Source organism: Oryzias latipes, chromosome 23, assembly GCF_053564925.1.
Source record: "Oryzias latipes strain Hd-rR chromosome 23, Olatipes_Hd-rR_3.1".
NCBI classification, from domain to species: Eukaryota; Metazoa; Chordata; class Actinopteri; order Beloniformes; family Adrianichthyidae; genus Oryzias; species Oryzias latipes.
Window position 1 is genome coordinate 811,799 of NC_136259.1, and position 15,446 is coordinate 827,244.

At 40.3% G+C, this 15,446-nt stretch overlaps 1 protein-coding gene across 1 annotated transcript in view; it reads right to left on the bottom strand.

Annotated features, from left to right (window-relative positions):
* The window catches only part of slc2a13a (solute carrier family 2 member 13a), a 146,075-nt gene extending 130,884 nt beyond the window's left edge, over positions 1–15,191 (bottom strand). The window contains exon 1 of the mRNA XM_023952454.2: positions 14,455–15,191. Within this exon, the coding sequence (XP_023808222.1) occupies positions 14,455–15,019 (565 nt within the window). The 5' untranslated portion in view covers positions 15,020–15,191. The remainder of the gene's footprint in view (positions 1–14,454) is intronic.
* Between the last annotated feature and the right edge of the window lie 255 nt (positions 15,192–15,446).

Genomic DNA, 15,446 nt, shown 5'->3' on the forward strand with positions numbered 1-15,446 from the left:
CAAAAAAGGCCCAAGAAAAACAGCCTATTTTTTTGCTCAAATGATTTCACAATTGTTTTTTAAAAACGTAATAAGCTGAAATCTATTTTGCGATGGAAAAACATTTTAAAGCAATAATGAACAAACCAACAAGGTCCTCTTTAAATCTGCACTTGGCTTCCGCTCAGCTAAGTGGAAAATTGTGACTTAATTGTACAAAGCGACCAATTACCGTATTTTCCGGACTATAAGTCGCACCGGAGTATAAGTCGCACCAGCCCAAAAATGCATTATAAAGTAGAAAAAAACACAGATAAGTCGCACTGGACTATAAGTCGCATTTTGACGGGAAATTTACTTGACAAAATCTGAGACCAAGAACTAATAAGTTCCACAACCTTATATGACACAATCATAGCAGATTGTTTATCTCATAATTTCACAGTAATTCTTTCTCATATTTATTTATTCCTTTCATGAAGCATCATTGGCCAACTAACACTCTGTTTTCATCCTGTATTTGTAGAAACAGTTGTCATTTTTATTGCATTTCTGAATCTATGAAATCATTGGAAAATAGAATATTATGTTGTTAGCCTTCAAGATCTTATTGTAAAAAAAGGTTTGCTGATTCTCTGAGTCACTGAACATACTCTTAACACTTAACATACCTCATACATCAAATTGACCCAGGAACATCATCTCTGTTCCTCACAAATGAACATAACAGGAGGGTTAACAATGTATTTATGTCAATTTATTTCTAATATAAGTCGCTGCGGAGTATAAGTCGCACCCCTTGCCAAACTATGAAAAAAAGGGCGACTTATAGTCCGGAAAATACGGTAATTAGAAAGCTCTCAGGTAATGCAATGCTAGTGCGGGGTAATTATCAGCACTGGTTTTATTTGGACTCCTGTTTGGAGGCACACAACAATTCTGCATTTGCTACAACACAATTATTTGTTCAGACGTTGTGCACATGCCGCCAGGGTGACTGTGTGCTTCTGTTCAGAGACTTTTAGGCCGTATGGAGATTGGATGGTGACTGCTGCCAGAGCTACAAATCCAATAGTTTATGGATCTTTTTTTAGCTGCTTAAATCCTCCTAATTAAGTTTGGAGGGAAAGAAACTAAAAATACCAGCAGAGAGACGGCAATAAGTTTGTCCCTCAACAGTTTTTCTAATCACTGCAGCTTAAAGTCCCACTCTGGTCATCTTTTGGTCTGTTGTAAAAGCGTTCCCAGTGGCCTTTTGATGATGATGATGATGATGATGATGATGATGATGGCGTTTTTAGCCAAAATTAAAAGAAACTGGAGTTTTTTTTTAGTGTCTGCAGAGCGGCAGGAGTTCAACAGAAATGCCCTTCTGAGTTGCGGGCGGGACCGTTGGGGGAGAGTAAACCGCTTCCGCCATCCATCTGTTTCCCACTAGCTTACAGCCCCTCACACCCCCAACCTAACATTACTGGTGCAAATAAATCAATGTTGGAGCCACCCAGCTGTACAGTTTTGAGGAAGATCCCAGCTCAGACGAGAAAACAAAGACGTACGTGGATCTAGTCTTTTACTAACGGAGGCATGGAATGGAGCAGAGCAGGGAGCTTATGGCCCTCCGATTGTAGCTTCTATGTCACAACTACAAGCTTTTTCCAACAGCATTTCTTCATTTGATCCTGATTTTCAATTTTGGTAAAGAAATACTCAGAAAAGCAATTTTATGCTTAATTCTTTGTATATATGTCCTCCATTATTAGAACATGTTAAAACACCCAAAACACCTTTCTCATCGGACTGGGCTTCTGACAGCTACTGTTATAATGCGTTACATTTAGGGAAAACTGCAATTCCAACTAAATATTTGTACATCTTTAAAGAGAGTGCAACAGTGTAACCCTTGTGCTATCCTAGGCATTTTAACGTTGGGAGGTGGGTCATCCAGACCCACTAGACAGTGCTCTGAACCTTTTTTCTTCAATGATTTGTGATCTTCACTGGTGTCCATGGATTACATGAAATCTTTCCACCTTTATCCACCTTTGTCATGGTAGGGAGAACACGTCAATGGAAGGGGGGGGGGGGGGTCATAGGATAACACAAGGGGTAAATTATATTAAGAAAACATTTTACGAATGTCACAGTGAATTAAAGTCACTCCAAATATATGCTGCTGAAAACACGAGTTTTATTACCTGTAACCCGATGTTAACATCATTGGGTAACGTCAATCAATTTAAACTGGGAACATGGGCAGGATTCAAGTATAGTTTTTGTCAGATTACTGCATTTTTATTATCATTTTACTACTTAAAGAACATGTTTTGCTTTTATCCCTGCAGGTCTCGCAGAGCATGAGTTAGTGTTCAAACTTTTATTACTCATATTATTTGCTGATGACACAAATACATTCTATTTTACAGACAATCCCAAGAATTTTGGAATGTGTGTTCTAACAATATGGTAGAAACCAAAGAGCCAACTTCAGTGGCCCAGTGGTGGAGTGTCCACCCAGAGACTGGGCGATCGTGGGCTATAATGTCACATGTGAGTCCGACCAAAGACTCTTGAAATGGGATCTGGCCTTCCGTCTCGACTCTCAAGACCTGATGGGGGTCTAGGACTGCTCCTGCAGGGGTTAGGTCAAATGCAGAGAACTCATTTCCCAAACCCAGGTGTTTGAGTACTAACTGGGTGTTACATGACTAAAAAGCCAGCTTTAAATCACTTTTGTTGTATAATTACCTTTCAAATGTTTTACAATCTATTATTATTATTTTTTCATCAGGCAGTCTGTGTTTGCACCTCGTGTCAAAAGGATCAAGAATAAAATGTGTAATAGTTTTATAAAATCATGGTAAATACCTCAAATAGAGCATTTTTAGCAATTTATGCCTAACATTGATCATTTTTTAAAACAACTCAGTCCTGCTTAGGAAGTAAAATAAAAGCCTAAAATCTGTAAACTTGGGTTTCCTAAATATAAAATCCATCAGTAAAACTCGGTTCTGCTTGATAGAAGCAATGAAAACACAATTGTTCAGAACTGTCCTCTGGGAACAAGCGGTGGTAAAATCCCACAACACGCAGCGTTCTCAGGCGAAGGTCAAATGGACAAAAGTCGTTCCAGAGACGACACGAACCAACTATTGTGCAGAAAAAGAGGACGGGCCGACTCCAATGATGACGCGTGGCCTTTCCTGGTCTGACAAACGGCTCTGATGACCTTTAACAGAGTTCAGCTTCCAAATGTGAAGCAACCACCATCCCGGGACTTGACATACATGTCTATGTTTGGTGACGGGTGCAGGCTGGAGCTGGAAGCCGTGGAAAAACGCTGCCCTATTAGCGCCTTGGGCGGCTAAACGCGGGCGAGAATGCGCCTTGCTAACTACGAGGCCGTGACTCGCTTATTGAAGATCCCTGTGTGGGCATAATTCAATGTCTTATCTGTTCTAATTATGTATTACTACAAGAATCAAATAAATACACACGACAAAGCTTTCTCCTCACAAAGATGTGTGTACTCTTACTGAGCAGTTTTTCTTATTAGTACATAGATTGTAGTATTTTTGACTGAAGATATATTAGAAATTGTCAACTTTGAAGTTGAATAAAACAACTTTGTTGCAGAATTCCAGGCCAGGACTAGTATTGTTCTACACGTCCTGCACTCTCAAAGCATTTTAGAACAGAAATACTGTTCAGGTTGTCAAGTTAAAGTGACCCTGGAGCACATTTATCCACACAAATATAAAGCTCAGCTCAGCACCCCTGATCTAAATGATGGTGATATTATTTTAGACATCTAGTTTCAAATGTCAGGCTAAATGGTGGTTAAATGATTAAAACAAATAAATGAATATCGTGTTTTTGTTTTTGTTCTTAGAGAAACATTAACATTTGAGGGGACAGATAACTGAAGCATAATTTGAATGAACCTGACTTTGATTTAAGATGGATTCTCTTTGGGAAATGTTTTTTCGTGTTCAGAGACTTCCTGTCTTATATTGTCAAAAATGTTTTCTGTAACTTCTCTAGTCTTTAAAGTCCCACTTTGAGCATTTATTGTAAAATCTAATAGTTTATGGATCTTTTTTTAGCTGCTTAAATCCTCCTTATTAAGTTTGGAGGGAAAGAAACTGAAAATACCAGGAGAGAAACGACAGTAAGTTTGTCCCTCAACAGTTTTTCTAATCACTGCAGCTTAAAGTCCCACTCTGGTCATCTTTAGATCTGTTGTAAAAGCGTTCCTCGCTGCCTTTTGATGATGATGATGATGATGATGATGCTGTTTTTAGCGAGAATCTACAAACTGGTGTTGTTGTTGTGGTTATGGGCGGGACTGTTGGTGCTGAGCAACCCCGCCCCCATTTCCATCTAGTGTATTTACGTAAAGAACAGCTCTTCTGAAATCAGCTCCTGCCTGATTCTTTGTGATTTGATAGAAATACTCAGACATGTGACTTTAAACTTAGTTTTCTTAATGTTTGTCCTCCACCCTTAGAAAAAAACAACAAGAAGACAATTTTCATCGGTGTGGGTCTCAACGATGCAACATTGATAATTGAACACAATTAATCCCAAAACACAAAAACATTAATTTTAAAGCAGCTCTAATGAAATAGCATTGACATCCATAAACTCTGAATATTTGTTTAGTGCTGGAAAGTACCGTTTAGGAATTTCAATGAATGTTTATTTTCCTTTTAGATGAGTCGCGCTTACTCTTTAGAAGCTCTCCGTCTCGGGGGAGTTGTGCAAAATCAGCCCTCAGAGCTATCGTCCTTCTTTTACTGTTCCTCAAAGCTGAACCATCAATTCTCTTTAATTCAGACAAAGTGAAAACCATTTGGCTTCAGACCCCAAACCGGAACTGTAAACGACTCAACGCAGTGAGAACAACGTTTCCTGTACAGTAGTTCCTGTGATTTCATTTGAATTGATTACAGTTGTTGTAGTATTTAAGTTCAAGCCAATATGGATTTCCCAGTAAGACCTCAATAGCATTAATGGAACTGACTGGAGAAAAGTCTAATGCAGTAGACTAAAAGACATGACCTGTTTCTTCAGATCTTCTAAAGCACTTGATGGACCATAAACTATTGTTGGACACATTTTACAAATATGGCATTATAGGAGTAGCACCTTTATGGATCGTCAGTTATTTAAAAGATAGAAAACTGTTTGTATACATTTATGATGTAAAATCATATATATATGGAATATCAGTTTTGGAGTTCCGCATGGATCTGTCCTCGGACCAAAGCTCTTTCTCATTTATGTGAATGTTATTGTTCTGTTTCCTAAGGAGCTAAAATGTATTTTATTTGCTGATGATCTAAGCTTATTTAACTCAGGAGAGAACAGTTTCTAGGATGAATTTAGCTTAATACAAAACTGGTTTGACATGAATAGATCTCCAGTTAAAGCTAAATCTCAGATTTTTGGTAATAACAGAAAATGCTGCGTTATAGATTTGTGGAGAAAACAAATATGATCAAGTTTTAGGTGTTATGAATGATGAGAATTTGACATGGAGGTCACATGTAGAGTATGTCAAAGTCAAAATAGTAAAACTACAGATGTTTTAAAAGGACCTTTAAACCAAAATGCATTGTGACTTTTCTATATTTCACTGATTGTCTCTTATTTGACCTTTTGTATTCAAGTATGAAGGAAGTCCCTGTAAAACATCAACAATCCAGTTTGTCTCTGGCAAAAAACAGCAGTGATGATTATAAATGGGGCTTGATAAAGGGCTTCTATGATTATATAGTTTTAATGAACCTTATTATTCTGAACCAGAGGGGGAGCCGGTGCGGCTCGTGCTGGCTTACGGCGCCTTCCGTCCGTGAAACCAGGGTTCGACTCTGGGCTGCTCCCTGTTCCCTTCTCTAGTTCTGTGCCAGTCCCAAGCCCGGTTGCTTTGAGAGGGTTGCGTCAGGAAGGGCATCCAGCTTAAAACATTGCCAAGTTTACCATGCGACTCGTTTGCTGTGGCGACCCCTGATGGGAAAAGCCGAAAGAACAACAACAACATTATTCTGAACCAGAAATTCTTACCAACCAACCTTCAAAACAAATGTACGTAGAGACAAAGTCATATTTTTAAAATAAGACTCAGAACAGAAATGCAAAGGTGTTTGTCTGTGGAACAGTGAAATCAACAAATCTGAATCTATCTAAATATTTTTCTGGAATCAACTCATTTTTTATCTTATCGTCACAATATTTTATGGTCCAAAGCAATAAAAGATCAGGCTAAGAATATAGTAGCTGAAAACCAGTAAATAATTATAATCAGTAAATAATCTGCTAAAATCAGTGAGTAATCAGTTATATTTGTGAATAGTTACTGGTAATCAGTAAATAACCTGATAGTAAGGAGTTGGGGACGTATTTAAAAGTTCAACTAAAGAAAATAAAACTTTTTCAGGAATAAAAAGACAGAAAGGGGATGTGTGTTTTGTAAGGGGGGGTGAACATGTGAACTGTTCTGGAGGAGGATTTAATAGGGGGGGTGTATTGGCCGGGGGTCTGGCGATACAATACGTATCCCGATATTCTACCAGAAAACATTGTCTTTTCTTTTTAAAGTATGACTTTGAAAAATCTCTACCTAAATCTCCATACGTCTTCCATTGTAATAAAATGGTCAAAGTCAGTTTATTCAATGATCCCAATGTTGACCACTGCAACTGGATCTCATATAAAAGTTGCTTTTATCCAGGAAAATTTGTAGTGCTTTTATTTTGGTAGCTTAAATTATATAAAAGGGAACAGTCAGGATTGTCTGATTTCCACCACGAATATTTTTCAGTATAAAAAAAATAGAATGAATGTTCCTTAACCAATGAGGTTCTAAAAGTATGACTGAGGAAATAAAGTGCTGTTTATTTTCAACATTAATGTAGATTCTCCAGTTCTTGTACCCCTTGTTCTATCCTAGGCACTTTAACATTGGGAGTTGGGTCATCTAGACCCACTAGACAGTGCTCTGAACCTTTTTTCTTCAATGATTTGTGATCTTCACTGGTGTCCATGGATTACATGAAATCTTTCCACCTTTATCCACCTTTGTGATGGTAGGGAGAACACCTCAATGGAAGGGTGGGGTCGTCTAAGATAGCACAAGGGTTACACGGTTCAGGATTCTGAACAGAGCTTCAAAAATAAAGTAAAAAAACAAATTTTATACAGAAACATTAAAGTGATGATGATGAGGCAGCATGACAGGATGAAGAGCTTTAATGTGGCAAAGACAGTGTTTTAACTAAAAGCCAAAGAGCCCCAATAAATGGATCTTAAGGGATCAGACCCTGCACACAGAAAGGTGATTGAACACCGGGCCTTCTTGCTGTGAGGCAAGAGCGCTAACCGCTGCACCACCATGCAGCCTGTGCTTTTTTTCATATCAGGAAAACTATATGTTTTTTCTTTTTCATTGTTATTGCTTTCCTTAATTTTAGACAAAAACCTTATGTTGATCTTGTTTAATTATCATAGTAGAAGGTTAGGGGCGTTATCAGGACATTACAACACAGAGCCCAGGAGGTGTCCACAAGCTCTGACGGAAAGAAGAAAGAACAGCAACACGTCCATCAAGCCCTCAGAACCTGATATCCAGACTGGGCTTTCACCAGATCCCAACATACAAGAAAACAGGACAAGAAGGATCAAGAGCCTAAAGGGAACAGTATTTCCATTCCTTATATCTCTGGCCTGTCTGAAAAACTAAAAACGATTTTCAGACAACATAACATCCCAGTTCATCTCAAACCAGTTAAGACTCTCAGACAGAAACTGGTTCATCCAAAGGACAAAATTCCCAGCCTCAAACAGAGTCATGTTGTGTTCTCTATGATCCACTGCAAAGAGAACTGCAATGAACAGTATATAGGAGAAACCAAACAACCTCTACACAAGCGGCTTTACCAACATGGCAGAGCCAACCCAAGTGGACCTGAGTCTGCAGGAACCTCCACCTGAAGGCCACAAACCACTCGTTCCAGGACAGTGAAGTCCAAATTCTAGCCAGAGAGAAAGGACCGTTTGAACGAGGAGTGAAAGAAGCCATCTTTGTCAAGAAGGATAAACCTTCTCTGAATAAGAATGGTGGTCTCAGGTTTATTCTTCCACTTTATTCTTCGTTAACAGCTGAAAGAGATGACCAGTTTAAATGGCAGCATTTCTCTTGGTTTTATCTCCATGGAAGCCATTTCCTTTTTTGGTTTCCTGGGGGTGATGGACAGATCTTTGTCATTTTTTAAAAAAATTTGCAAAAGTTAACTTTTGGATTTCTTTGGCAACAGGGGTTTTTTGTTATCCACGCCCACATCCCTAATATAGTCATATTATATGTTATAAAAAGCGTTCCCAGATTCAGCTTCAGCCAGTGATTCATGTATTACATTTTCACAATATTCCCATAAAAAATGTGCAAACAACGGGGAAACACCACTTTAGTGAGGTGGACAAGGAAATGTTTCAAATCAACAAACTTTAAAAACTACATTTTTTCAAAGTAGCTTCCCAACGAGGGTTAGGGTCAGATTTTGAACGTCTTTTTTCAGCACCATCAGAGATGTTGGCCCCATTCTTTCCTTCTTTATGGTTCTGCCCACTGTGATGTCATCAGTTTTTGGGAGGGAGGGGGTGTTCACTTGGTCAAAAATTCTTTGTCATGGCGTACTAGGTCCTTGCAAAAATGGGTGAGTTTTAGTGGCGGGGTGATATTTTGTCTCAAAGGTGTGTTCCGGCTGTGGCGGTGTTGTTGATTTGTTGGTACTCGGAGTGTTTTTCTGTTTTCTTTGTTTTCTGCTGCAGTGGGAGGTTCTGTCTTTCCTTTTCATCCCCACCTCTGCAGATTGGATCCCAATTTGTCCGGAGCACCTGATTGGCTGTTGACCTCCAGCACGGGTTAAAATACTGCCACATCATCTGTTGGAACCCCCCCTCCCCTCCAGCTGGCAGCAGCAGAGCATTACTTTGATTAATACTCTTAGAGGCTTTGGTCCTTGTGTTTTGGTTTGGTGGTTTTTGAATAGTTTTGTGTTTTCCTTGTAAATAAATTCTCAGCTTAATTTCAGAGTTTTGAGTCGTTGCTGTATTTAGTTTTTCTTTTTACCTTTATGTTACATCCTTTTACAAGCCTCTAGACAGGTGTGTAACAGGTGCAGTAGGAGAGGAGAATTGTGAAAACACTTCGGTCACAAAATCATAAAAATGATTAGTGCTGTTAAAGTCTGCAGTGATAAAAGCCTTTAATCTGAAAAACCAGGTAAAACCACAACTGTTCACTTTGGCCAGACAGGCACATTTATTAACAATTAAGCTTCCACTTTTGTCCCCGAGGCTGACTAAGAAGAGAAAACGGTCCGCAGGTCCTCAACAGATAAATTAAGAGAAGCACTTACCAATCTCAGAGGACGCCAACAAGTCGGTTCTAGCGGCCCCTTTACCCCATTAACAGTTACAGAGCGCTGACTTTTGATCAAAAGGGAGAGCAGTGGATACGGGTTTTCAACAGGATACAGCGAGAAAGGAAAGGGAAAAGATTAATTCACAGAGAGCTAAGAAAGGAAAATGATGCAGAGGGAGCCGTGTTACTGTGGGGAGTTTATAATGTAGGAGATTATGCAGAAAATACTAACCCAGCAGAAAAACATTGGGTTCTTTTGAGAAAGTTTGAACACGTTTTCAGAATTTTTCCTAAAGGTACTAAATCAAGTCTCATAATTCTTTCCTTTTTTCCTTGCTGGATAGTATTAAGCTAATGAATGCAATAATGATGATCACGCCAACAGCCACGGATGTGCAGCTTGAAAGCGGGGTAGGGTCACGCCTTGTAATTAGGAACTGGAATCAACGGCAACCGTTCAGAATTGAAGAGGAGAAAAAACACAACCAACCCTCAAAAACATAACCTTATGTGATTAAACCAAACTCCAATAAAAGTGCTGTTTTTGGTGTTTTTAACATGTTCTGGTGGCATTTTTCTGATTATGATAGACATTTAAAAAAATAAAGCTAAAATTGCTAAAAGGCTCTGTTCCATTCTGATAAGTCTAGTTGTAGAAGACTAGATCCATGGACATATTTGTTTCTCCTGGTCTGAGCTGGCATCTGACTCAAAATTGCTCCAATATTTTTTACCATATTTGTCACACCAGTAATGTTAGGTTGGTAGTGTGAAGGGCTATAAGCTAGTCGAGGTCATGTAAACAGAAAGTTCTCAGCAAAGGGGAGGGGCAGGGGTTACTTCACACCAACAGTCCATCACTTAGAGGCAAATTCCTAGGAACGATTTCAAAAAATATCAAAAAGATGATCGGTGGGTCTTTAGGTATTTCTGTTCAGAATTTAAAATAAGAATAGTTTTTTGGGTTAGAAGGTGCCTGACATTAATAGATTGTTATACTATCTTTATCTTTTCTACCACACTAAGATCTCATTCTAAATTCACACCGGTCTCAGAAATGAGCTACTATTTTCAATGAAAACTCCCCTGAAAATATGTAAATGCACATATTTGTGCATTTTAGGCTCCTGCATTCAAAACTCTCGCGATCATGCGTTGCTAAGCAAGTTTTTGGTAAATTTCGGGTGCTGACACTATAACACGCAGTGATTAAAGCACATCAAAAGTTGAACTTTTACCGATCAGGTACTCGAATTTGGTAGTGACGGATGGATGGCATCTTTTGTACCAACTGTTTGAAATTTGACCATCAGGAGAAATTAACAATTGCAGTTTGTGCTGACATCAAGTCTTCATATAAAGAATAAAGAATAAACCATTGAAAGAAAAAGCCTGGAGCAAGATTCAAGAGATTTGCACCACTTCAACATTTCAAACCAATGGTCCTCCAACTGTGAGTACATGCGCTAGTATCGGGTAACAAAATACTTTTGTGAACCCCATTTGCTAAAAGAGCATTCAAAAATCCAAGTTCAGCGCGTTCTTAAACGTGCCACACATGCCCAGTAATCATGTAGCATAAGAGCAAACACTAAGTTAATAAACAGGAACATAAAGTAATAGAAGTTGAATTAAGAAGAATAGAGACTGTTGGTGACCAGCAGTTTAAAAAACTGCAGAGAAGGGTGGAAGAAGGAAACAAAGTATTTATAACTGTAAAAAAGTACATGCTGCAGAAAGAGGTTTAGAGTGACATGTGAAAGTAGTGCAGGATGTATGAGGACAACATGCCGGCAAAGAGGTGGGAATAAGGGGCTAGTTTGAAATAAAGGATGGTGTGATCACAATGTTTGCAGATGACAATGTTGTCTATAGTAAAGGCAGGAAAGAAAAAACGGGAAGGAAATATGCAATACGGAGGACAAGAATTAAAGTCAGAAGCAGAAAAGAACGTGTTTGTACAAAGAAAAAACAGAACTTGAATGGTAAAGTTATAAAAATGTAGAGATGGCAAAGATGATTGAGTCTGCATTAGCTGTCCAGAACAATGTTGGTTTTGGCCAAGAACTGTGAAAGCAAAGGTGCACAAGACTGCCGTAAGACCAGGTCATTTGTATGATCTAGGGACTATGGGATGTTCCACCTGGTTACATGAGCAAAGGGTTTGTGTTTTTTAAAATGGTTAATCTTGTTTTATCAGTACAATGTCCCTTGACAAAAAATGCACTCCATATTAAATGTATTATCAATATTTCCTATAATTTTTCTTATTAATGTTGCCATGTGATGGACCTGTTCAAGGTCAATCCCACGTTTGCCCTAAAACAGGCGGATAGGCTCAAGCAACCCTACTTAGTACATAGGATATAGATATTTGATGAAGGGATGATGGCTTTGATAAAAATATATATTCTAATGCCATAACAAGGTCATGAGACGATAGACTTGTCAGGGATAATAAAAGTGCATAAGTCAGAGATACTCAGAACTCCAACAATGAGATCAATAATCCTTTGAAAAGAAGAGTAAGGGATGTTCGCTGTCATGTGACCAAAACAAAGGGACAATGGAACCATCTGGAGATGATAAATGGTACTTTTCAGTCCTAACCTGGTGATTGGTTAATGGATTCATTAACCAGCTGATTAGAAACTGCTTTGAAAGAGTTTAAACAACAAAAACAAAGTGGGTTATGGGTGTGTGTGTGGCTGCCAGACTCCCCAGATACCAGTTTAATGGAATCACTTGGAAGACCCCACCCCACAACCAGCACAATCCAAGTAGATGTATTACTGTCATTTACAAGGAGTACACACTGGTACAGCCTTGACAGTAGTATTGGTATTCCAATCCAGAAAACATGTGCTCAGAAGAGTGATCCTATGGATGACTCATCATTTGGAGTTTAGGGAAGAACCAAATCCTGAATTTGACTTATTTGTAGCTACATTAAGCTTATACAGACTTTAGCAAACTGCCTTGAATTTCCAGCATTTATCAGGAGTTTTGATTTTCTGAACTCAACTACGACTTAAAGGCCCTACACCGTGCTTTTCTTAAGCCTTTCAGAGGAAACTACATCGACATATATGATAATACCTTCACAGCTCATTTTCTATAAATAAGCCTACTCGATCTCTGAGGCTCCGCCTTTCCCTTGTGGGTGTCGCCCATTTCATGAGGTTAACCTAGATCCGGCCTCGGCAGCCTGGGAGTTTCTCCCACGAAAACAAACAACATCCAAACTTTTGAAAAGATGGATGTTCATATTGTTTGTTCATAAAAAATGAAAACGTTTAGCCGATCACCACTAGCTCAGCAGAGAAAGTGGGCGAGTCTGTTAGCCTGGGGGCGGGGCTGGCAGTGCAGACTTCCTGGAAGGGGCGGTTCCTATGTCAGCTCATTAGGAACCGCTTTGTAAAAAGTCTGAATTAAATCTGTAAATTAAGGACTGAAGGTTAAGAGGGAAAGGAATGAAAAAAACTAACATGAAAACACTAAACAGAAGCTGTTACAAATAAACTTCTTTTATCCAGTACCGGTCCTGGGGCGGCCTGGTACCGGGCCGCAGACAGGAAGAAAATGCCGGCACGAACTTTGAATATCTGCTTTTTTATTATCTGATTTAGAAGGAACTTTTATTTTGGAAAACTACAGGATTCTGTTCACCGCATCCTGCTGTCTTGCAGCTTTGTGTGACATAAAGCAGCTGTTCGCTCAGAGCGCTAGCTAAGTTTTAAGCCCAAAGCTAAAAGTGAACAAAAGCCAGACGAAAAGACGTGTTTGGAAAGTTTCTTTGGGGAGAAAAGAGTCAGTAAGAAAACTGAAGAGCTTCAGCTTCAGAGAAACATAAAACTGCTGTTTCCAGACAAACCAGGAGTTTTCCTCAATGTTTGGACCTATGGAGACAGATGTTTACATGTAGCAAGTCGCTCTGCATGATATGCGGCGACTGACTTGAATGTTTCCCATAATCCCACAATAATACAGATGCAGACACGATGGATTCACATTTATATCATATTCAGGAAAGACCCGTTTTACGACGATCGTGTCGTTTTATTCTGCTTCATTTATCCGTCACACATTAAAAGTTGGACGCGGCAGAAGTTAGCGTCCGGTTGTTAGCATCCACTCTGACGTTACAGGGAAAATCTTCATCACAAAGTCTAAGTTTAAACCAGCAGCCAACATTTGACAGAAAATGAAGATTCAATCAAATAAAGATGTTTCTGATCTGAGGAAACTGACAAAAGGGACATTTAGGAATTTCCCTGCAGAATTCCTGAATTAAGCAAGAATTTTCCAGTTTATAAAAGTGACCCTGACAGAAGCTCATGAGAGTTGTGGATCCTCCTTTATCTAGTTTTCTTGGTGAAAACTAGATAAATGTTTTCACCATGTTTTATGTTGTGACATTAAATACTGTCAAAAAGTTTTCAATTGTACTGAATTCATGTGAAGTGAGAGTTAGATATTAATTAAATGCAGATGTGCATCAAACCGTCAGCGGTGTAAACATTTATTACACTGAATATTTAGACCTTATTTTCTTTTCTGGACCTTAACTTGAAGAGATTTTGTCGTCACATTTTAGTTGAAGACCCCTGATTTAGACTCAGCATCATTTTACTGACAGATTCACCGTCTCTCCTCTGGACATCAACCATCTCAGTCCGACTTGATCTCATAAATTAATAAATCAATAACATAAATAATCAGAGTTGGTTTTTATTGTTGCTGAAAAATTATCAAATAAAAACCATGTTTGGTTGTTTTTATCTCAACTCACAGGTTAAAGACTAACTTTTGCCCAGAGTAACTGATCTTAGTTAAAAATATATAACTGGAAAAAAACCTGGAAGAAACATTATCTGGGTTAAAATGAAACCACCATGACCCCAAAAATTAGTATTGCCCCAAAAGGTTACCCAAAATATTTCCCAACATGATTAACCCCAGAATTGGTTTGATTAAAATAACCAAACTGTTTGATTTTATTACTTCTGGCTGCCCTAAAATGAAAAAAGAAACTTTTTTTAGGATCTTACCCAGCCCCACTCCCACGATGATCCTCCCGGCCAGCAGCGCCTCTTTCCCGGGCGCCGCGCTCAGGACGATCCCCCCTACGGTGAAGCAGAAGCTGGCCAGCAGGACGCACACCCGGCGCCCGAACAGCCCGTTGAGGAAGCCGCCCAGCAGGGCGGACAGGGCGGCGGCGGCCACCGTGCTGGAGATGAGCAGCTCCTGCCACAGCGCGCTGAGCTGCAGCTCCCGCTTCAGCAGCAGCATGGCCCCGGAGATCACGCCGGTGTCGTAGCCGTACAGGAAGCCGCCCAAGGCGGAGAAGGCGGCCAGCACGTACACGAAGCCGGGCGTCACGTCCTGCTGGAACTGCTTCCGCGCAGCCCGCTCCAGCTCCCCGGTGCTGGAGGACGGGGGGCCCGCCGGCGCCCCGGCCGGACCGGGGGCGGCGCCCGGGCTGCTGATGCTGCCGCTGGACGGAGCCTTGATGAGGCTCCGCTCGCCTCCGTCGCTGATCCGCTTCCAGCGCTCGCCCATCAGGTTGTTCACACTGCGGAGGGTGTAGTCATGGTCGACCTGCTTTCGCGACATGTGGGAAATCCACGGTGGGGCTGGAGGGGTTCAGGGGGGGGGACTTTTCAGGAAAAACCAAAGAGAACCAGAAAACTCCGCCAGGAGTGTGAGCTCGAACACGCGGGAGAAAGTTGGGCTGCCTCCCGGCTGTCAGCGCATCTCATCCCCGCGGTGCTCCCTGACGAGGAGCGGGGAGGAAAGGTGAGGTGGGAGGGGCGTAGTGGAGCCGCGTCGTCACCGCCAGCGTCCACGTGACGTCAGGAGAGGCTCGTGCTGTGAACGTGGTGGACGGAGCGGCTCAGATTTACGGGGAAGGAGCAGATCCAGCCCGCAGATCAGTCCAAACAGGTGCTACTAAAAAAATAAAACAGCAACTTTATGTTTTAAATAAAAAATATACAGTTTTAGGCCCAAACAAACATTTCTTACGGTAAACAGTGACGAA